This window comes from Ammospiza nelsoni, chromosome 1, assembly GCF_027579445.1.
Source record: "Ammospiza nelsoni isolate bAmmNel1 chromosome 1, bAmmNel1.pri, whole genome shotgun sequence".
NCBI lineage: Eukaryota > Metazoa > Chordata > Aves > Passeriformes > Passerellidae > Ammospiza > Ammospiza nelsoni.
Window position 1 is genome coordinate 105,155,554 of NC_080633.1, and position 19,870 is coordinate 105,175,423.

At 37.4% G+C, this 19,870-nt stretch overlaps 1 protein-coding gene across 4 annotated transcripts; it reads left to right on the forward strand.

The window, feature by feature from the left end:
* Nucleotides 1-96: 96 nt before the first annotated feature.
* Nucleotides 97-19,379, forward strand: METTL4 (methyltransferase 4, N6-adenosine). Of its 4 annotated transcripts, XM_059486580.1 has the most exons (10): nt 97-163; nt 1,565-2,079; nt 2,787-2,849; nt 5,993-6,359; nt 8,485-8,554; nt 10,374-10,548; nt 10,765-10,871; nt 11,465-11,553; nt 16,667-16,705; nt 17,628-19,379. In XM_059486580.1, exons 2-9 carry the CDS (start codon nt 1,651-1,653, stop codon nt 16,684-16,686), a joined length of 1,320 nt encoding a protein of 439 aa, XP_059342563.1. In that variant the 5' UTR covers nt 97-163; nt 1,565-1,650; the 3' UTR covers nt 16,687-16,705; nt 17,628-19,379. The 4 variants fall into 4 exon arrangements, with proteins under 4 accessions (XP_059342563.1, XP_059342537.1, XP_059342545.1 ...); XM_059486554.1 differs by lacking the exon at nt 16,667-16,705; XM_059486562.1 differs by lacking the exon at nt 16,667-16,705 and having other exon boundaries at nt 17,631-19,379.
* The last annotated feature ends 491 nt before the right edge of the window (nt 19,380-19,870 follow it).

A 19,870-nucleotide genomic window follows, 5' to 3' on the forward strand; every position in this document is an offset into this window, starting at 1 on the left:
GAGCGGGGGAAACAGAGCGGAGGAGGAGCGGGGGAAACAGAGAGGAGGAGGAGCGGGGGAAACAGTGAGGAGGAGGAGCGGGGGAAACAGAGAGGAGGAGGCTCCACCCCCGGAAAGGCTCGGGGAAGGGCCATGGCCGTACGGCGACGTGGATGTGCCCACGGTTAGTGTCTGACAGGCGCTGCCGGGCCACGGCGAGCCCCGGGTTTTTCTCCGGCCGCCGAGAGTTTTCCTAGGGAAGAGCCCGAGCTCTCGGTCCCTGTGAGCCCGCGGGGATGGGAGTCGGCGCCCGGCCTCAGCAGCGCTGGGGCCGCGGCTGCCCCTGCCCTTGTGCCTGTGTTACTGCTCCCGGGTGCTGTCATAGTGATATATGTGTCTATATGTATATGTATGTATATTTGTGTGTGTGTGTAGATACAGTGTATGCACGTATATATAACTATAGTGTGTATATGTGCATATATGTGTGTGTTTATGTGTATGAAAAATGCATATTTTATGATTGGCTTTTCGCAAATATTAAAATGAATATTATATGTGTTATGTTAGAAAGTGATGCTGTATTAATTTTCTTGAGTAGTGTGTTAAATGTAGTTTTAGGTTATAACAAAATGTTAAAATAGAAACTATGCTGTGTAAGATATTTTTTTAAAGAAAGGACTCGCAGCGAGATAGCAAGCCACAGGACACCTAAATCTTTCAGAGAAAGTTTCTCCTGATAAGAGAGCAATAAATTCTCTAACTTCTTCCCTCCTCACTCAGCCATAAAGATGCCAGTTAGGGTTGAGAGGAAGAAGCTGACACTGACCAGACAGAATCCTGTGTTTGAATGGAATTTATTTGTCATGTATGAGGTGTATGAATATGCAACAGGTTATTGTTTTTAGGGGTTAATCCTTCATTAATGGCTGTCCTTTTTTAGGCTTATGCTGCCCAGAAAAAGGTACCCGGACATCCGTAACTCTTTGTTTCTATTGTCTCATATTGTCCTAATCCAAATTGTCCAAATAATTATTACTCTAATTATATTGCTATTTTTATAACCATTTTTATTACTATTAAACTTTAAAAATTTTAAAAGCAAGTGATTGGCATTTTTCACATGTGTGAATATATATAGCATATGTGTGTATATATAGCATGTGCATATAAATAGTATATATGTAATCTACATAGCGTGTGTGTAACATATATAGTAAAGTCATGTAGTGTAAATGCATGTATAGGTGGTGTATATGCAGTGTGTAGATATACACACATACCACATAGTGTTAGACTTAATTGGTGGGTCATAGGGCTGTTTTCTGACTTGTTAAAAAGAGTAAGTGCATGCTGTATAAAAGTATAAAAAAGTTGTGTAAAATTTAGCTGCTATAAAAATATAGTGGTATAGGGATGAACATAATGGGGAAAGCAGCTGAAGTCAGGAGTTTCAACAGTGTGCCCTGTGTGGGCATGGAAATGTCTGTGAGAAGGCAGGTGCTAATTTATTAAACAGGACATATTATTATTAATATTATTATTAAGATAATTCTGTAAAGAATTCTTATAAAAATTCCCACAGGAGGAGGTTGCTCCAGGAAGGGCAAATGGTTGATGAAGGCCGTGGTTTCAGGGAGCTGATTTTTCGTCCTGAAAAGGGGACTTACGATGTCCATCGTACATCGTCTGGCAGTGGGATGGCTTGTGGATCATCTCTCTTTCATCAACCAGTGTGGCTATGAGATCTGTGACTCCTTTGCACAGCCTGGTGGTGTCACTCCCAATACTTCTGCCACATCTACTGAAGACTGTCACAGTATTTCTGCTTTTGCTACCACCCCTTCATCAAGCAACGGTCCTTCTTACTGTCCTGGAAATGCCATAGAAACAGAAGGTAAAAGAGCAAAAATGAGATATGTGTTTCGGGAGGAGTTCTTTGATGTTTCTAAGCCCCATATAGCTGCAGCTCCTGAGGAGCAGCTGTGTCAGGGATGCCCTGAGGTGAGTCTGACAGAAATAAAGGCCAGCAGCAGCAGAGAGGAACACCAAGAAGGAGCAAAGAGTGACACTGGAGATTCTCTTGCCACTGCTAGGAAGGTATGTTATCTGTAACACAGTAAATTACAGTAATCCCTTGATAAATAATGTGCTGCTAATATGGTTTTGCATACCCAAGTCTTTTTAGGTAGTGTAGAAGAGTGGGAAGTTTTGAGAATATTCCTGTGTCCCTCATGTCAGTAATGTGCATTCTGTGTCTCATAAGCAGTGGATTGCTCCAGAAATCTCCTGACACTGGTTGTGGTCAGGTACACAGTCTGAAGCTGTGGTAGCTGTTGAGATTGTGCAGATTAGCAAGCTGGGAAGGACGGTATGAATTTACTTTCAGTGTTGTTTAGTACTGTTCCATATGGACAAAAGAAAATAAGTCACTTGTCTAAGCCAATAAATGTAATCATGAAGACATAGTTAATTTTTTTCTCTAATTGGTAAACTGCCCTTGGCAGCTGAAATTAGTATGGGCCCAAAGGAGGCATAAGCACAAACTGTGCACTAGGTGCCTTCAGATCCTAGTGCCATGAATAATTTAAAACAGCTTTAAGCCTATGTACCTTGTGAAAGCCTGCAGCAGGTTAGGTATTTTCAGATCTTTTTGCTTATTTGACTTGTACTTGTGATAGAAAAACAGGAAACTTTCTTTTGCTTTTAGAGTTCATTTGTAATTCAGGTATGTTTGGTGTCTTTTTCCCTTTGATTTCATTGTGGAATGATATGGATTTTGTTGTTGGTTTTTGCTAATTCTGCAGAAACGTAAAAGGAAATGTGTGTTCAACCAAGGTGAACTGGATGCTTTGGAATACCATTCTAAGGTAAGTTGGAAAAATGTATATTTTGCAAGTACCTGCTACTTGACTTTGGGCGTGTGCCGAGTGAAGGGCATGGTTGCCAACAAATTCTGGTTTGGTAGCTTGTTCCACTGGTGAAAAGAAGGAAAGGGAAAGGACTGGTCAATCTCTCCAGTCCTCATTTGAATTTGTGTTTACAGCATGGATCTTTTATGTGGATACATGTGAAGTTGCATCTGAGACATTAGAAAGACCTGGAAGCTGCATTCACAAAGTAACTTGGGCTGTTACAGACAACTGAACATTGTGTTGTGATGAGTTGAAGATTAGGAATTGGCTGATTTGAAATTGGCAGTGTAACCTGTTCTGAAGATGAGTTTTCAGTGTTTCAGGACACTGTGCTGGAGTTACTCAACACTTTGTGACCAAATGTGCTTCAAAATATCTTATTCTGCAATTGAAAAAAAAAATCATCTTTCTCTAACATTTTATATTGTCCTACTAAAACATTATGAATGAATTTGAATTCAAGTCTGTATGCTTATGTCAGTTGTGTACTGGTCAAGATACAACTGAATTACACTGAAACATAGTAGTGAATTGTAGAAATGCAATCTGTAGGTAATGTTTGATGTATTCTTACTGCTTTTCCAAATAGTAATGTGAACCTGAACTAGGAGCTACACTTGTTTTCTTTCCTTTCACAAAGGTTTAATCATATTGGGCTTTTTGCTGAAATCTTTTCTGCTTGAACTACATTTAGATGACTACGCTTTTTTCTTTTATATGGCAACAATCTTGTAGTAAATATGTCCGTGTGTAAACTTGCTGATACAGTGTAGAGGTCCTGTGATTATTTTTGTGAATAAGCTGTAAAATCATTCAACAATAGAAATAAGGAAAGAAATTAAAAAAAGAAGTTTGATGCCTTGGAGGTTTGTGTAACTTTGGTGATATTTGGTGAATATGTGGAAAATACAGAGTTTAGAAAAATTAGTGACTCCAGTTAGCCTCTTGTATCATTCACAGATTAGAAAGTATTGGGTTTTTACTAAATTTGTGTTATTAAAGGTTATACCTCTGCAAGTTAAGCCAGATTGTTTTGACACTTATTTATATCTGTAGACTCATCAAAAATAAACCCAAACAACTGCAATTTTTTGTTTTTGCAAGTGAATCTATGAATTTCAGCTGTTGAATCCGTTTATGAATTTCAGCCAGTGTCAACATAGGGAACAGTACAAAATATGCTAAACTCCTTCAGCAGCCATTTGTTAAATCTCCTGCTTTGATTGCTTCATATTCAAGACTTTGTCCATCTGTAAATTAACACATTCATGTAAGAAGGTATAATTTCTGAAGATGTGTTTATTAATTCTGTTGAAGCAATATGAGCTTTTCTTATCACAAACCTAGGTACTAAAAATTTATAACTCTGTACTGTCTGATATCTAGAGGTGGCGCTATTAAATTATAAAAAAAAAAAAATCTTTCTTCCCCTTCCACTAATCTGGGAATTGTAATAAAGTGCATTTTGTAAAGCCCTCTTGTAATCCTGAAGATTCTGTAATCAGAAGCTTTTGAAACCACAGTATAATGGCTTTTTACAGGGGCTTTAATAAAGCCCCTGTAACTGACAGTAGACAAATGGATAAACCCACCTCACTGACAATCAAAACTCATAAAGGCTCCATGATTTGGAATAAAATGGGTCTCTAAATTTTGTGAAGCAGAGGTGCTGACTCCCCAGTAGGTAAATGACAGTGTAAATACATCCAAGACTTGTGTCATCCTGGACTGACTAACAGGCTATTTGAGATGTTTGCCACTTAGAAAAGTTGCAAAAATTGAGTTCTGATACTTTAATTTGATTTACTGATGGTACTTCTGTATGACTGTAAAATGCATAAACTGTTGTTTTATGAAGTGAATTGAAATGTGGAAAATGACTGATTTTTAGATCCCAGTATACATTTTAATTAAAAAGATGTTCATGGGCACAGTAACTTGAAATTAAATTAGAATTTTAAATTAAACTTCAGATAATTACTTTGAAATTTGTGTTTGGTTGAAACAATGATATTCCACATCTGTTGTCTGAGATGTTTTATTCAGTAGTTTCTTGCTCTTTCTTTCTCCAGCATTCTAATTATTGTAACTTTACCAAAACATGAAAACCAACAACAGCGTGGTGTCCTGGTTTTGGTTGGGATAGAGTTAGTTTTCTGTTTGGTAGCTGGACAGCTAATGCAGAGTTGATGGAGTTGGGAGTGCTGCAAATGAAAAATAAACCTAAGACTTCTAAAAAGCCCCAGAGTCAACATATTGAATGCTAAAGCTAGGTCTGTTGCCCAAATGTCTGCACCCAGGTGCAGCTGCTTTGTCCTTTCCAGCCTGGTCAGGATAGATCGGAAAACATCAAATATTCTCATTTTGGGTTTAGCATGAGGGTAATGTTGACAGCAACAATTGAAACATTAGCGTGTTAAGCTGTGCTTACCCTGAGTCAAGGAGTTTTCAGTTTCCTGTGCTCTGCCAATGAGCAGGTGCACAAAGGAAGCTGGGAGGGAACACAGCCAGGACAGGTGCCCTGAACTGGCCAGAGGGATATTCCATAGGATATAGGATATCATGCTCACTAAACAATAGGTGTTGGCCAGGAGCCATGGATTTGCTACTGAGGGATGGGCTGGACATCAGTCAGTAGGTGTTCTTACTGAGCATCACTTGTGTCTTTTGGGCCTTACTTCTGTCTCACTCCCACTTTTCAATAATAAAAATAATGATAATAATTTTTTAATTTCAGTTTTTAAACTGATCTTACAGTAGCCTATGAGGTTTGCTTCTTTTCCTTGGATTCTTCTCCCCACCAGGGACTGGGAGGCATGTGGTGTGAGCGAATGGCTGTGTGGTACTTGGTTGCCAGCTGGGGTTAGACCAAGATGCCTTATTATAATACCTTTGTAGCTTTTGAGCCAATGATCTCAGTTATTGGCAAGGATCCTTTTCCCCACCTGCAGATTGAAAATGTTTTGATTTCAGTTGCATTCCCTGGTCAAACAGACACTTGAAAGATCTTTTCTTTTTTTCTTTTTTTTTTTTTTTGTTTGTTTTTTTTTGTTTGTTTGTTTTTTTTGGTTTTTTTTTTTTTTTTTGTCACCATACAGGTCAGGAAGCTCATTTGGGAAGGGACTTTGGATTTAGTCCAAGAGGGACTCAAAAGTGGTTTTCTTCACTGTATGACTGCAAAACTCAGTTGCAGGAAGAGTAATGTTCCTCAGCACATTGTCTGTGGGTTGGCTGAACTATGTGAAATGGCAAAGCAGTTTCCAGCTGTGAATGAAAGTGACCATCAAGCTGTATGTGTGCTAGAGGAGGAAACCTCCAGTGCAGAGCAGGACCTGCTTTCGTGTATTGTGGAAAACAGCTCAAACTGTGCAAAGAGAATTGTGTTAATGGGGCAGAAATACTTGGTGCCACCAAGAAGCAGTTTCCTCTTATCTGATATTTCATGTTTACAGCCCCTGCTGAACTGTAAGTATCTTTAGGTGTTTTTCTCCTGCCCAAGAAGGGCAGTTAATATCAAGATGACTCAATGAACAGATTTTAGCTACAGCATTTCACTCATAGCAAATGCTGCTGCAGGCTTTCAAGGTGATATTTCTAACTTTGTGCAAATAGATAAGGACTTCCAAAGGAATGTTGAGTGGCTAGGAAATCATGTTATGAGGGGATTATTTGTCTCCAGGAGGCTCCTTTAAAAGTCTCAGCCAAAATACAGGAGTTTGTGAGCGTGTTCTGGGCCTCTGTCAGCGTAGAAGTCACAGAAACACATTGAATTGAGACTAGCTGTGCTGCTGTGTCCCTGTCCCACCACATAAGCCTTTAGCATAGGTAGGTCCATGCTGCTGCTGAAGTGGTGGTCTGCTGTCTTGATTTTTAGCTAGATTAATCCATGGGGGAGGGATGAGATAGTGCACCATAAAGCTAATGTTCACTTACAGACTCATCCTGTTCAGTGGCAGGGTCTTTTTAGATTGGAATAAACAGGTCGTGGAACAAAACCCAGTATCCCCCAGGGAGGGTAACAGTTTGAGAGGCTGTTGCACCCAGCTGGAGGGCAACACCACTTTAGCAAGACCACCAGTAGCAAGCATGACTTGACTTTTCAGCTGCTGTGTTTCACAGCTGAGGGTATTGGCTTATGTAAAAATCAGTGACAGGGAAATGAGGGGATTTTGGAATAATCAAGTTCTCTGTAAAAGTAGATCAAAAGCTATCCAAGGCACTATCCCCAGCCTTAAGCTGACAGCATGCATCAGTCTTCAGTGCCATTCCATTAGTTTTCTAATTGACCTTCATTATTATTACTATTATTTTTATCACTATCAATCATAGCTAGGATTTATCAGAGTCTTACAGGAAAGATGTTGCCTGTGAGCAAGAGCTGGGCATTAGTGCTCTTCCCTCTAATCAGTAATTTTAGGTTTTTTTTTAATTGCACATGAGAAGAGAGGAAGCATATGTAACTTAGATGCTATGATTTTTTAATTTTGCTTTTTATTGAGAAGATATTCAGGAGGTAGAATCTTACTATCTAAATAATAATTTTGCATTTGAAGTCCAAAATCTAGCTAGGAAGCTGTTTTCATCTGTAGGAAAGAAAGAAGATTATTATCATTCTGCTACCACTCTCCACAGTGGAGCATATAAGATTCTCCAAGGAGTTACAGAGCAGTCCAAGAAATCTGAGCAAATGCTTTTGAAATAAACAACAGTGAATGTTAACATAATGCTGTGACTGTAGACTTTTTTCCTGAGTAAATCTGCTGTCCATTTTAATTATTATTTTTCATCTTTCCTTTCACCTGCCAAAAGAGAAGTAATTCTTGCTGGTCAGTCCACTGTGAGGATAACACCTCCAGTGTTAAATGAATAATGTGTAGCAATCACATTTCATGAACATCAGATACTAAGCTGTTGTTCTTGCTGTCAGACTAAATGAAAGAACAAAAATGTTCTCTGGAGTATTAAAATTGGAGAGTTCTGTTTTTTCATGGATGTGTTCTGTATCTTTTATCCTCCAGCTAAAGTAAACTCAACTTCTCCCATTAAAACTCTATTGGTTCTTTTACTCTTCACTGATTCCCATTTCATACACTATGTCTAGCTATCTGTCTCTCTTTACCTCCAGTAGTGCAAAACAGTTTTCTAGAGCTGGCTTGAAGCTCTGCTTGTCTCTGTTGGCCTGATAAAAGATCAAACAGGACAGAAATCTTGCATTCAGGGCTGTAGCTTTTCACTCAGCTGGGTGCCTTATTGCATAGCTTCTGTTGGGAAACTTTGAAAAAATTTTATTTTTGAGACTTGCACTCTGCTATCCTTTCTTTCCCTGAAAGTCCTAAAGATACTTGAAATTTCTTAGAGGGATCTGACACAGACCACATAGAAGTCTTTTCCTTAGGTAATCAGCCAAAAAATATTGAATTTTCTGGATGTGATTATCTGAATTAAAACAAGCATGTCAAAAGTCTTTTAACTTCTTATTTGAAAAGAACAGAAGAAATTTGCAGTTTTGCTATATATCTGTTTTAACTCATAGATATTTTTTAAAGCTACTTTACTCATTTTTCTTTTTTTTTTTAATTTCACTTGCCAGACAAGAAAAAATATGATGTAATTGTGATTGATCCACCATGGGAGAACAAGTCTGTTAAAAGGAGTAACAGGTATGTTTTATAGTAAAATCAAACAAACTTTGTCATTGTAGCTTACGAAGGGTAATTTATATTTTGATATATTGATCCAATCCAGGACCAGTATAACTGTGAGACTGTAGCTCAAACTTGTAAATATTTTCACACATGCTTACCTTCAAATCTATGGACTGCCTTAGGTGTTTCACTGAAATATGTTGGATATTTGGCATACAAGATATTTGCAAGAGTAGATCTTGAATTATCTAGCTGGTGAGAGAATGTTAGCTCTTTACAAAGAAAGTATGGATTCAGCTGTTCTGTACAGCCCAGATCATGCACATATTAGTTTGTAATTAGTAAGGTTACTTCAGTGGACATAAAGCTAGATAAATATGTAAGTATTTCCAGGACTGAAATATTGCTCACAAGTTTGAGTGCATTTTTATTTAATTTGAAGTGTAGCTTAAGCTTCAGTCTGATGTTTAGAAGAACATGATAATGCAGCAGTGAAATCATCTAGTGCAATAGGAGCTCTGAGTACTGTAGTTTATGAACTTACTAACTTAAATTTTTATGGGCTTCCTCCACTGCTGAGTAACATCATGTTTATGCTAGTGGAGTCCTCTTGATTACCGTAGAATTGTATCTCTTTGAAAGAAGGGTAGACAGGAAATATGGTCTTACAACTTTTCTAGAATAAAGTTTGCCATGGCTTTTGATCTTGTTATGAAGACATAAAATTTGAATATGTAGAGACTGATGTGTAGGCTGTCCTTTGAAAGCCCTTCAGAAACCTCTCTAAACTCTCATTCAAATGAGACTTTTCTCATTCAGAAGTGTCTTTCTTGAGTATATAAGGTACTCAGAGAATAATTGTAGTTATGAGCATAAGTTAGTCACCAAGATCCTTTCTCCCTTATGAAATAAAGGCAAAAAGTGGAGGAGCTATCACTGCTCATCATTATCTTGTTGGCAGCTAATAATTGTGAAGCATTTCTCATCTAGGTGAATATTTTCTCCTCTAGACAGTCCAGGAGGTATTTGGATTTTATCCTTGTTCACTGTTTCTCACTGTAGCATTGTGTAGGGTTGTGGCTACCCACATGGTGGCTGCCAATTTTCATTAGGCAGCGTGCCAATATTTTTGGTGCTGCAATGTGTAGGTTCCACAAGCTGCAGTTTATTGATAGCGTAGAATTGCATCATGAAAAAAATTGGTAGAACAGGACAGGATCTGGAAAGCATCCTGGATTCACCAATGTAGCATTCAGTTAGCTCAGAAAAGTGAAGAAGGGTTTTGAATAACCTAGAAAACTTCTACCATGGCTGATAATTAAAAAAAATGAACAACTTGTGAAAATAATTGGAGAAGTTGTTATCTCTAATGACCTCTTCTCTTGCCATTCAAATTAGTGTGACTCACTTGTCATTTTCATTCAGAAGAGAGTTTATTATGAGAAATTACATTGCCTAAGAAGCTGTTCACTAAATAGCTTTGTTCTGGCACAAAGATGAGAATATTGAGTTACATCTGATAGTTCTTAAATGAAAAGAAACATGGGCTCCTAAACTTAAGAGTCACAACTAATAGTGCTTTATTTCAAGGCATAGTGGAAGTACATAGTTCAAGGTTCTGCTCAGCAAAACTTATGTTCATACACTAATGATTTTATATCAAATCTCTCAGAATTGTCCACTGGGTGTCAGTCTTGAACTATTTTTATGACTTAGATTGTCAAGAGATAATTCTTGAAGTGACTGGTCTGTGTAATTTTTTTATCAATTTGTTTTGCTTTGAAAGTTTTATGGTAGGTATATGCTAATTTGCTTTCTCACTTTATTGACATAGGTACAGCTCCTTGTCTTCATGGCAAATCAAGCAGATTCCTGTACCAGCACTAGCTGCTCCAAATTGTCTTGTAGTCACGTGGGTGACTAACAGACAGAAGCACTTACGTTTTGTTAAGGATGAACTTTATCCTCACTGGTCAGTGAAAACACTTGCTGAGTGGCACTGGGTAAAAGTAAGTTCTTAATTTATTTTGTTGCTTTCTTGGAGACTGAGAAGACTTGCACTATGACACTTTGTGTTCTTCTCATTTGTCTATTTACTTCCCATTTACTTTGGTATTTGAAAGCTGTGATATCATCAATATCCTCCTTTTTTTAAAGGAAAAGGTCCTGGGAAAATATGGGATATTAAAATTTTCTACTGTATATTTTTAACTCTCTTGTGTCAGATTACTACAGCTGGAGAATTTGTGTTGCCTTTGGATTCTTTGCACAAAAAACCCTATGAAGTTCTCATATTGGGGAGAGTTCAAGGAAATGTAAAGGAAGCCTTAAGGTATGTCAGGATATTTATGGTAAATGTCTTTTTTTTTTCAGCTGCTAGGATTCCCTTTGTATGTATCAATAACTCATAATGCAATATAATGTCCCAAAATCTCTTGGCTGATTGTGAACCTAAAGATAGCCTTATTAGCTTTGGAGTAAGGGAGTGCCTTAGTGAGACTAAAGAATGGAACCCCCCTCTGTTCCTGCATCTGCTGTCTTGGGAAACTCTTAGACAAAAGCCTTGTGGGCAGGGCTTCCTTTGCTGACAGGTTGTCTTGGACCACGAGTCCTTGGCACAGGCTGATGCCATTTTGGGGATGCTGCTGTTGTTCCATACATTATGACATAAAAGACTGCATTGTTTGTTCTCAGTGGCTTTGCATGGCTGTTGTAAACCATGTTTTGTCCAAAGCCTCAATGATTTCATAATCTGTTGTTTTATGTATTATGTCTGAGCAACATTTAATTTCCCTTGGACTTTGAAGTTTGTGAATGAACATACTGTCTGTTATCTCCCATCTGAAATAACTCTGCAATAGCTGTGGCATCACATTGGGTAACATTCATTCTCATGTTTCTTTTCTTTTCTGATTTGTATGACAGGAAATCTGAAGGTGTTCTTCCAATTCCAGAGCATCAGTTAATTGTCAGTATACCCTGCAGTCTGCATTCACATAAACCTCCTCTTGCTGGTATGTTTTGGTTTTCATGCCTAATGTTTCTGTAGTACAGTGGTCTTGGATGCCTCATTATGGGATGTACCTAGAAATGCCTTAATTTCCCGTTTGTCAAGCAATTTTACTCAACAGAACTTGTGGTTCCTCTAAAAGTATTCTGATGCACCTCAGCCCTAGTCCCAGAAAATTAATGTGAAAACCAGAACTTCAGGTAGTGCTGTGTGAACATTTTGGGTAGACATAGAAAAAATGTTGCCTTTTTCAAAATTTGTCTTTTAAATGCTGCAAAAACAGTTTTACGGGTACTTCAGATATGAAGTCGTGACAAATGACCTAAAGTACCTTGTGTGGGAGAGAACTTTGGGAATACATAAAATAGGAAAGCAGAAATCCCTTTCTTTATTATGTCATCCTGAAATAAATGTTTACATATCCGCATGAATTGACTATATGCCTACAGTGCAATTATGCCTTTAAATCCAAAGACTTAACTATTTTAAGACTGCTAAGAAGAGGCAAAAAATAAGGTATGCCTTGCTTGTTTCTGAGGAGTTATATTTCGCTCACTGAAGTTGTATTTCACTTACTGAAATTGATGCAGTAATTCCAGCCAGCCAGTTAGTGTGGGTATAAATTAAACTTTTTAGAGTTAGTACAAAGAATTGTTCTGGAGCACTTGGACTAATTTAGTCAATAGGAAGTGGTACTTCTTTCATCATTACAGCACCTTAGAACTTTACGAGGCTGCGGTAAGAAATGTATTTAAAATCTCACGCAAAATCAATGTAATCCTCCACCAAAGGGAAGCTTGCAATGAGTCTGCAAATATTCCAGGTGCTTTGTATTCACATCAGAAAGGCAGGTAGAAGAAATGTTTAATGCTCTTGGAGAGGAGAGGTGTCCCACTTTGCTTCACTGATATGCTTTCCTTTTTCTCTTCCCAAGGGGTAGAACTACTTTTGATCTGAGCAATTGTTGTACCTCCAGGGATGTTCTAACATCTGTGTTTGGGGGCTTGCATTTATTAAATTACCACATTTATATATATATACATACACACCTATTAAAAAGCTAGTAGAAAGGACATACTTTGGTTAGCTAAAAATAGAAGAAAAAAGTGTCATCCTGAAGCCACATCTTCAAGAATTAGGGCTACAGCAGGGTGTATATGTGTTGATTTAAGCTAATGAACAGTGGGGTGGTTATTTATGAGGCTGTCACCTAGGGTCTCTTTAGCAAGCCAGTATTTACCAGCAAACTTGGACACAAACAGGAGACTTGTGAGGCATCCAAGCGTGCAAACCAGCAGTTTGGATGTATTATGGAAAATTTTAGTGCAACAATGGTCCTCGGAGCAATTATTTTATAGGGCAGATCTAGAAACCATATTGGAGAATACGTTATAAATTATAACCCTGAGTGGAATTTGAAGGAAACTGTCCTTCCTCATTTCTCGTGTGTATTCCTTGAGTCTTCAGTTGAGTAATGGGATTTGGTAACATTGTGCAGCATTTGTATTTCTCTTTGAAAAAATGAACTTGCTTGGAGCAATATGAATGGTTTAAAAAGTTTTTGTGAAAATCCACATGTACCCTAAAGGTTTTTTGTCAGGTCTATGCACAATATGGTTATGTAATGAAAAGGTAGACAGTAAAGCAAAAGCCGATTGCTGATGCTTTAACTTCTGTGCTGTACAAGGTGTTGCTTTCATGACCAGGCAGTAATCTCAAGCAGCCAGTAGAGAGCAGCTGAGCTACATCCTAGAGGGGTTCAGAAGAAATTTGAACAGAAGCAGAGATTTGGCAAGGGGGGAGAAGGACACTTGATGAGTCACACACATTCTTTATGCTTTGTTTTAGTAGTAACAAAGCCAAAAATATTAGTATTTACTGATGCTGTCTGGCACTTTGTTTCTTATTACAACAATAAAGGTTGTATGTTGGTACATATGTAGCCACTTAATGACTGATTATAAGAGTTTATCTCTCTGAGGGAAAAGAAAGATGTAAATTAAAGTAAGCCATCAAAAAGAGATGTTTGTGTTCCTACAGTGCATTTAACCATGAAATTGCAACTGTAGGGGTTTTTGGTGATGCATGTGCTGTGTTCAATGCTTAGAGCTCTAATATGTCATTGTAAATGTACTTAAGCTGCCTTATGCAAATGTGTTAAAATCAAATTTTATTACTCCAGGTTTTGATTCAAATAACAGCAGGTTTTCTTCCTAATTCAATTCAATGGTGCTCTTAGAGAGCACAAAAGATACTCTGTTACAGATATGTATGAAGTTCTACATAACTTCACATCACCTTTTTTCCTTTTCCTGTATTATAGATTTTTCTTGTTATAGCCATTGCTCTTCCAGTTTTTAAGTATATGCATTTATTGTCAGAAAATAATGCTGTTGTGTTGGAGTTTGCCTAAAAGCAGTGGAATTAATTCTTGGCTATGTTCTAACCAATTTGCATATGTTCAGCAGAACTGTGCAATGAGGAGTCATGGGAGGTCCCTCCTCCTGTAGCAATGATGGTTTATTAGGCCATGTTATAAAGGTTTGGTTGGAACTAAAAAAAGTAAATGCCTTTTGTTTCCTTATAGGCCTTGTGAGCCCTTGCTGTAAGACTAATTGATTGTTGCATCAGCATCTAGGTTTAACTTGAAGTTCAGGAAAGACAGAGTGCTGTAATGCCATCTTTGAGCTGGATTTCAGATCATTTTCTGGTCCAGGGTTTAGACAAATTGGTCAATAAGGACCTCTATGTCGCAAACTCTTTTGAAGGGTTATTTTAAACTGAAATAACTTGTGCTTTGTGCTTTGCACGGCTCACTGATCAGGCAGTGAAAAAGCAGACGCTTATTTTCACTTTATATATCCAATTTATCAATGCAGAACTTGCTTTTTAGGCAGTGGAAGTTCAAAAAATGTTGCTTGTTTCAAAGATAATTCTTTAGCTTATTTAAACATTTTTCTGAGCATGCATCTTCAATATGTGTCTGGGATTAGGAGTGTGCAGGTGTGTCAAGTCTCCTGCCTGGCCACTGGATTGTGCTTTGGAATGAAATGGGTTTTCTGGAGCTGTTGTGTCTGCCAGCTGCCTTTGTGCTCACTTCATGTGTCCTAGGGCATTAGGTGCTCAAGTACCTGAGTTGCTGTCTTGGTGTTTGTGACACCTGCAAATGATAAAGAACAGGCTGTTTATAATCTATTTAACCTGTTTCCTGTCGGTGATATCTGTAAGTGGATAGAAGTAATTGTGTTCTGGGTTTTGTTTTTCATTCTATTCTTGTGGTAGAAAAACTCAATACTTAATTTTTCTACTGATGGAACTCCTCTAAGCTGTTTTCAGAGGAAAAACCCCAAGGGTTTGCTTGAGGGCTGCAGATCTGATCCATGTGTGTTAAGATAGCCTACTGGTGATACAAAGGTCTAACAAAGAAGACATAATTTGGAACTTGAGCACTGATTTTTCCTATTTGACGGAAACCAATGTAATGAGATTTTAAGCCAACAAAATTCAGCTCTTTTGATATGGTAATTTCGTTGCAGTGCAAGTTACTGCCTGATGTGATTATGTAAATGCCTACAACCTAGCAATGAAGAATCATACTATAATGTGATCTCAAATTATATGTAATATGTCTGGTTTTTTAAAAAGCCCTCCAAGTTTAAAAAGATGCTGTCTCTGCCAGAAGGAGAGAGGGAGATTCCTGCGACTTCCTTTTTAAATTCTAGAACCAAATTGATAGAAAGACTGGCACACTTTTCCTGCTTCTGTTGAACTGAGTGGTTTCTTGGCTACCCCTTTTTTGCTTTCTGGTGAACCAGTCTTTGAGATTGGTTGATGTGTGCTTTTCAAATTTGTTCTTTTAGGCATGAAAGTTTTTGGTGACTATTGAAGCTGCTTTGGATTACAGAACCTAATGCTATGATGATTATTTTTAACTTATGAATTTTAAGATCTACCACCTCTCTGGGCAATCTGTTCAGTGTTTCAGCACCCTCATGGTAAACAATTGTTTCTTATATCTAGTCTCAATTGATCCTATTTTAGTTTAAAACCTTTATCCCCTGTCCTATTGCTGCAGGCCCTGTTAAAATAAGCTTGTTGCCTTCTTTCTCATAGATCCTATTTAAGCATTGAAAATCCACAATAAGGTCTCCCTGGAGCCTTCTCATCTTCAAGATGAACACCCCCAACTCTCAGCTTGTCGTCCTAGGGGAGGTGCTTTGGCCCTCTGATCAAATTGTCAGCAAATTATGCCCAAGAAATTCTTATCTTAATGGAGCTGTGAAAAGAACAATACATTTTACCACTTTTTTTATTATGATGTGTTTGCAAAATGATATTAAGCAACTACTCATAAGTGGTGTCTTAATTAGATGAACACCCACGACACCAAACTGTGTGTGAGTTTTCTGTCAGAATGTACATCTTCCTCTAAACTTCCCAGACTCTTCTCTGTAAATGCTAGATTTGTTTAAACATTTAATCTTGCCTCTAAAAGAAGCAGGTTTTTGGAATAAGATTCCTTCTGGTAGCAGTATTTTTTAGATTAAAAGCTGCCTTGATGATAGCCCATCTGAGACATTCTTGTGACATTTGTTAAAGATTGGGAGAAGGCTAATAGATTTTTACACCATGCCAAAATACAAAAAAGCCTGGAAACACCCATTAAAAATATTTACAGAAAAGTTTTTAATACAGTGGAGCTTTGGAAGAGGTGATCATGTAGACAGGAAATGCATCTTGGGTTGGCTAACACTAGAAAGTGAAGCGGGTGTTCATCTTTCTGCAACAGGAGCAATCCATGGCCTTACCAGCTGGAGTCTCACATAGGGCATCTGTGACTGGCAAACTTGATGCAAAAAGTCAGTACTTGGATTGCACCAAAAAAAAGAAGAAAAACCATTTCCTCTCATACTTTGGTGTATGTTGACTGGATGTGTTTTTGCTTTATGCAGTGATCATATCTGAAGAGACTGAGTGAAGCAGCAAAATGTTGGCCTAATGAGCTCTATTTTTAAGTGGCAGATATGCAGAAATCACTAGCAGATCTGATCTAAAAATGACCAAAGTATTCTTTGGAAAGGGTCATGTTTCCATAATTTTTCTTCTTTTATCTTCAGCAGCAAAACACAAAACTTAACATGCAGTTTTTAGTATAGGTAAGTTTTTCAGTCTTTCTGCCTTCTCTGTGTTGGCTGCTCCTTAACCCTTTGCTTTTCTCATGTTTTTGTAGCCATTTCATTAAACGTAGTTAAGGAGTTCCTCGAACCAGCCACAGACTAAATGGTTCTATATGACAAGTAACACATTTAACAACAAACCCTTTACAATAATACTTTTCAAGCAAAATGCAAGATCTTTTTCTATCTCCAGAATACCAGTGATCAGTGACACAGTTGATGTTAATGACAGACGTCTTTTAGGCAGCAAAAATCCCTAACTATAAAAGAAATACGAGATTTATATTACTGAATAGCAGTAACAGTTATAGAAATATCTCTTCAGGTGCCAGGTTGATATTGGGGAAAAAAATAGTTCCTGCATTTTTATAGCCCTTTTAGTGCTGTACTTATTTAACTGGTATTACTTTTAACAGTTGTCATTACAAAAACACTTTTATCCCCTTTAAGGTAGAGAGGAAAAGAGAGTGTGCTCCTAATTAAGGAAAGGGTTTATGTATTTATTTATTTATATATATAAGTATTGCCCCCATGTTATTGGAGCTAAGTGAGGCTTTAGGAGGTGTTTGGTTGATATTAGTAAAAAAATTCAGGACTCATTTATGTAGAGGCTGAAATAAATCCTCCTTCCCTTTATCTAAATGAAAACCAATAAATCAAGGCTATTGAAGGCCTTGACAGTATTTTTCAGAATCTCAAGGGCATTTATTTAAGATTACTTTCTCACTATAAATAGTACAGCTGTTTGATGAAACCTCTGAAATTAATTTGCTGTCTCACCCTTTTTTAATGAAACATTCATTTTTTTCATCTGCCAACATCACAGGGGAGGTTTTACTTTTTTACTATTGTTATTTGTACCATTGTCATTGTTGTTGTCTTTTTTTTTTCTCTTGCACAGCAGTTCTGGCAGAGTTTATCAAGCCAGATGTGGAATGCTTGGAGTTGTTTGCTCGCAATCTACAGCCTGGTTGGACCAGCTGGGGAAATGAGGTCTTGAAGTTTCAGCACATTGATTATTTCACTCTTCTGGAGAATGAAAACTGAACTGGGTCTTAAACATCTATACCTTCTGAAATTCCACATCATCCCAGGGGCCTCTTGAACTTAGTCTTATTACTGATGGTGTGCCTAAAGGTAACAGAAATAAAACTAATTGCATTTTAGTTAGAATTCTTTAAGTGACAATATATCTGTTTAATGCTATCTCCCCTCTGTGCAAGGTGGTCCCTTATTTTGATGATCTGAACATATTTAGATACTTTTGTTACCAAAAACCAGTGAAGATAAAACCCCTTAACAGCAGTGTAGCTTTAAGAAGCAGGCATTCTTTATTTGGTCAGGTGCATGAGGGAGTATCTTCTCTGAAATATTTGTATGCTGATTACAGAGAAAGCTCCTGTTTATATTCTGTATTTTACATACATATTCATTGACATTGATGATATTAATGTCCCCAAAATCATTAACACAGTCTCCCTTCCCTTTGTATACATGTTCTTCTGTACCAGGGGTTTCTTTGGTGGTTCCTGGTGGTCAGCCACCCCAAAATCATATTTGACCATCCAGTGAACTGGTAAAAAGTTGGCATAACTGGGGCTAGTTACTCTGCAGTTTTCCTTCTTGGTCAATGTTTAACATGACCCTAGAGAATAAGTATTTTGTGGTTCTATAGGCTTGTGGTTTTTGAAGAATAATCATATTAACCCATCAGGTTAATATGGTGGGTTAAAACAATAATTTTTCATCTGCCAACAATGTTAGAGTGTAAGTTCATCCCTGTTCTTTTTCAAACCTCAAGCAAAGAAAGATATTTTAAAGTATTTTCACTGCAGCTATCAAATCTGAGCTGATAGCACACTGCTGCTGCTGTACTGTAGCTTGTGCTATTTTTAAAGAATTATAATAAAGAATTGTATTGTTTTTCAAGAGTCAATGGAAGTAAACAATTATGAATGATGCATGTTTTCTTAAAGTTTTTTTTGCAAAACAATAGATTTTGAACTAATATAGTTATGAAGGCAGTGTATCTTCCTACTCTCTCTGCCTTAGAGAAAATAAAAGGAACAGTGCTTATATTTACTGGCATATGAATTCTTGACTGACCATATTCTATATAAAATGTTACTTCTAAAACAATTGATAATTCTGTCTTTGTGTATATGGTGTTAACTTTTTGTCTACATTTTAAATGATCAGCCTCAACATCTTAAAAATTCTGAAGTTTTAACAGATTGTATGTATTTTTTAAAAGACTCTTTCCTTATGTTCTGGAACATTATAAAGCCATGCTTGTGAGCTGTATTTTTCAGCTAACAAAAAAATGATCCCTTTAAAAAATATTAAACAATTGTACACTTTGTGTATCATTTGTTGTTCTTAAATTTACTTTGAAAAATATAAAGAAAATGTAATGAGGCCTCTGCCACTTACTCATTTATAGCAGTTGAGGCGGAGGTGCTGGACAAATTGATTTTCCTGATGGCAGGTTCCTGAGTTCTGACTGTTTGTAATGGAGAACAAAATACATTGCCTAACTTCTTTAACCTTCATTTCCCTTTTGGTAGCCTGGTGAGCTATGAAGATTTATTTAAATTTAACTTCAAAATGTTAGTATTTCTTGATAATTTTATAATAAAGATGAAAATGAAAACTTGTGTCTTATTTCCAGTTTCTATGTTACTGTTCAATTCCATGTTTTGCCTATTGGAGCAGTGGAGTTAATAAAACTAGGAAAATGCTTTTTTTCTCCCTCCCCCCACAGTTAAACATATACTCAAGTATAAGTAACAGTGGAAGTAGTTTCTCAGGGAAATGTTTCTTGCTGCATGTTTTTATTTAGTTTGTCTTTTAAACTGTCAGTATGTGTTGTCATTACACTGCAAGGGTTCCATATTGCTACAGTTTCATAGCTCCTTGATGTTTCTTGTAGGCAGCTCCTCTAGGCACTGACTCCTCCTTGCCCTCACAGTGGCCAACTGACTCCAGTTCCCACCAATGCACTCTTTTATAACACTCTTCTTATTGGCTACAGGTGTGGCCTGTTAACATCAGGCCTGTTCCCAATCTCTAATAATTGGCTCAGCTGCAACTCTTTAGGGGGTAAGATTACTTTCTACACTACCTTTATTTACTTATGTTCTA

What these genes read in the sequence shown, in the direction of transcription:
- METTL4 (XM_059486554.1), top strand. Translation starts at nt 1,651, where the DNA reads ATGTCCATCGTACATCGTCTGGCAGTGGGATGGCTTGTGGATCATCTC. An exon ending in TCTGTTAAAAGGAGTAACAG is followed by an intron (nt 8,555 to 10,373) that starts GTATGTTTTATA and finishes TTATTGACATAG; the next exon opens with GTACAGCTCCTTGTCTTCAT. An exon ending in AATGTAAAGGAAGCCTTAAG is followed by an intron (nt 10,872 to 11,464) that starts GTATGTCAGGAT and finishes TTTGTATGACAG; the next exon opens with GAAATCTGAAGGTGTTCTTC.